Source organism: Diabrotica virgifera, chromosome 9, assembly GCF_917563875.1.
Source record: "Diabrotica virgifera virgifera chromosome 9, PGI_DIABVI_V3a".
Lineage (NCBI taxonomy): Eukaryota > Metazoa > Arthropoda > Insecta > Coleoptera > Chrysomelidae > Diabrotica > Diabrotica virgifera.
In genome coordinates, this window is record NC_065451.1 from 146,091,838 (window position 1) to 146,095,260 (window position 3,423).

The 3,423-nt window shown below is 30.8% G+C and overlaps 1 protein-coding gene across 1 annotated transcript; it reads right to left on the bottom strand.

Moving 5' to 3' along the window:
* Positions 1–1,350: 1,350 nt before the first annotated feature.
* Positions 1,351–1,929, bottom strand: LOC126891524 (uncharacterized). The gene has a single exon (XM_050660700.1). It carries the CDS (start codon positions 1,927–1,929, stop codon positions 1,351–1,353), a length of 579 nt encoding a protein of 192 aa, XP_050516657.1.
* Positions 1,930–3,423: the final 1,494 nt, after the last annotated feature.

A 3,423-nucleotide genomic window follows, 5' to 3' on the forward strand; every position in this document is an offset into this window, starting at 1 on the left:
CACCCTGTATATTATCTACATTTAAGTAGATTTGGCAAATATGCAAATTGCATATTTTCTATACAAAACAACGCAAAGATGTAAAATTTTGCATATTTTACAAAAGTGTGCCCATATAACTTTGATGTATAATGAAATTTCAGTTGTAACTATAGATACTCATTAAATAAATCAACAAATAGCTCAAAATTCCCAATATTTAATTTTGTTTTAAAATCTCAAGATATTATAGTTTTGTCCTTGAATATAAGGGTAGAAAACCTATTACCAGTTTATACCTAAATTTTATATAGGGATTGTCACTTCTAAAAATTCCTTTTGTTGTAAGATTAACACGTACCGTTGCAATTGTTAAAAAAATAGGATCTTTGAAAGTTCAAGCCATTCATTCCTAACACATTTTGTTTCGTACAGTGGCGTCAGTTTTTCTTTATTTGACCAAAAACAGAATATATTGGAGTTAATTTTAATTAAGTGCTTTTTTTATACTTAGTATTTTTTCTTAGATAAACATGAAAACCAAGAGTCACAGTCATTTATCTTGATATTTTCAAGATTCCTACAGCGATTTTGATTGATATATTTAATCTAAATATTTTTATTGTTATGCAAACAGTTAGCAGGTTCTTTCATAATAAGTAGTTCAGGTACCTACTATAAACCAAATATTATCGTACATTCAAAAATTCCACAGTTAGGAATATCATTTGATGTAGTTTTTCATTGACAAATATAATAATATGTAGGTACTCAGGAGCCATGATTTTTTTTTTAATTTGAAAAGCATTTAATAATTTTATGTTAGCACCATTCGAAGTAATATCATTTGTTTGTTAAAATACTTAAATATTTAATTACCTAAACTTAGTATGTAAAATAAACAAATCGTTGTCGTGAATGCAAAGTGTCATATTTAAATACTGCACTTTTCAGAAGACAAAAAAATAAATAATATATTTACTGTGTAAGTAGTGTTTTTCTCTAAATTAGAAGATGTACTTAAAAACAAAAGACGATACATATGTATAAGCCCTAATTTGAAAAAACACTCCTCACACAGTAAATATAATTCAGTTCTTTTTTGTCTCCTGAAAAGTGTAGTATTTAACATATGACATTTTGCATTAACGGCAACGAAATGTTAATTTAATACATTTTTATTCGCATCTACTTGTAAGTATCAAAATAGTTTTTAAAACATTCATTTTAAAGTTTGAGAAACTTTTTCTTCATAAGTGCCTGTTTTCCTTTTTTTTGGATAATAAAATGTTTTTTGCGAGAAATATAGTTTATTATCATTATTACATAACACATAAAATCAAATAATTACGTTTTCATTAAATTTTATTATCATATCATCTTATTTTGCCAGGGAACAGCTCCTTCTGTACTAAAATAAATTGCGTATGCGTCTCTTGTTGTTAAACCGTCCACCGTTCCTCTTGTACCGGTTGTAGAAACACTTTCTAAGGGACATGTTAGAGTATCCCTGAAATTGTACCCATCTCTTTTTCGCACAAAATTGTGAAGAACACAACAAGCTTGAATTATAACATCGGGAAAAGTCACGTCTATGGGGCGATGCAAAATCCTCCATTTGTTAGCAAGTAGGCCAAAAGCACATTCCACATATCTTCTTGCTCTACTGAGCCTATAGTTGAAAATTTTTTTTTCAACGGTTGTGTTTTTGGCAGGGTATGGTCTCAGTACATTGGTACTGCAGGCAAACGCCTCATCAGCAACAAATACGTAAGGATAGTCAATCTGAGGGGCATTTGTAATTAATTCCTGGGGACATGGTAAATTCAAGGTTCCTGAATATAGAGCTTTACCTAATTCAGTTTTTTTGAAAACGTTCGAGTCACACTCACTGCCGTAAGCTCCCACATCAATATGCGTAAAGCATAATTCTGAGTCCGCAACTGCCATAAGAACAACGGAAAAAAACTTCTTATAATTGAAAAATTCGCTGCCTGTATTCAATGGTTTTTTTAAACGAATATGTTTGCCATCTATAGCGCCACAACAATGAGGAAAATTTGCATTTTTTTCAAAACTACTGCTTATTTTTATCCAATCTTCCTCGCAAGATGGTTGTGCCATGAACTGTGGTTGGACTTTTTCCCAAATTGCTTTGCAGGTAGCTTTGATAATACGTTTGATCGTTATACGACCAACTAAGTACTCAAAGTATAGTGATCGGATGGAACAGCCTGACCCCAAGTACCTAGAAACAAAATATAAAATGAACACTTCAACGTATTACTTGGGTTTGTGTGACCTATTCAGCGTAGTGAATATAGTTAGCTTTATTAAGACGTTACCGGTGACAAACCCATTCACAAGCAAGTTTTTTAAATAAGTTGAAATAGTTGTCATATTGAACATTTTTTTTTGTTATCAAAAATAATGTGTGGATAGAACCGCACAATCAAACGATTTATAATTTCAGGTAAATAGGGAGAAGTGTATTTTTGAAGTGTGTAAATTAAATAATTCCTAGCTGAGCGCTTTCGGCTTATAAAGCCTTCTTCAGAGCTATGGTAAAAAAGTTCAAAATACCACCATGAAGAGAGATGGGTTCCATGTACGATATAAAAATACTTCTGTTTCTTATGCAGTTTTTTATTTGTTGGAAAAAAACCTTGTCTGTCTGTTTAAAAAATTGCTCAATTGCTGTTGGTTATTTTTGTATCCAAAGAAGTTAAACATCAAGAACGTGCACAAAGGACTTTCACACGAAAAGTTACATTAAATATAAAACGAATATTTGATCATGGTAAAGTCAAAAAAAACCCTACCATTTGAATAGTACGGTGTCAGATAGCAGAATGCTATCTGCTATTACAGGGCCGTCTTAAGCACACACGGCGCCGGGGTGCAATACTTATCTTTGCGCCCCCTTTGGTCAGATTATATAGGTTATAGTTACGGTAAAATTAAAACTAATTAAAATATATTAAACTATATTAAAAAAACGTGGTTCCAGTATTCAAACAAGATCAATTTTATAACACATATCAAAGTCAATTTTTCTAGCTTTTAATTTGGCAAAAGTTTTTACTTCGTTTGTATCTATTTTTACTTGCTTTTATATACTTAAGGTAATGTTTGTTAATCTGTCTTGAGCCATTGTTGAGATAAGTTTTGATCAATTTAAGTTTAGAAAAAGACCTTTTATCTTCAGCTACTGTTACTGGAAGTGTTAAATATATCCTTAGACACCTAGAAAACTTGGGAAAACACAGAGTAAATTATTAGAATATACATTTAACTGATAATATCGAGTGGGGTTATGTCTTTACTTATAAAAAATATTGGTAAGAAATTCTAACTCATTCTCATTTCATGCGCTAGTTTTTTTTTTCAATTTAAACATTCCGTTGTTTTTAAGTTATCTTCGGAGTTTCTCCAACTCAATAC

Coding starts and splice junctions, on each gene's coding strand:
- LOC126891524 (XM_050660700.1), bottom strand. CDS start 1,929: ATGGCAGTTGCGGACTCAGAATTATGCTTTACGCATATTGATGTGGGA.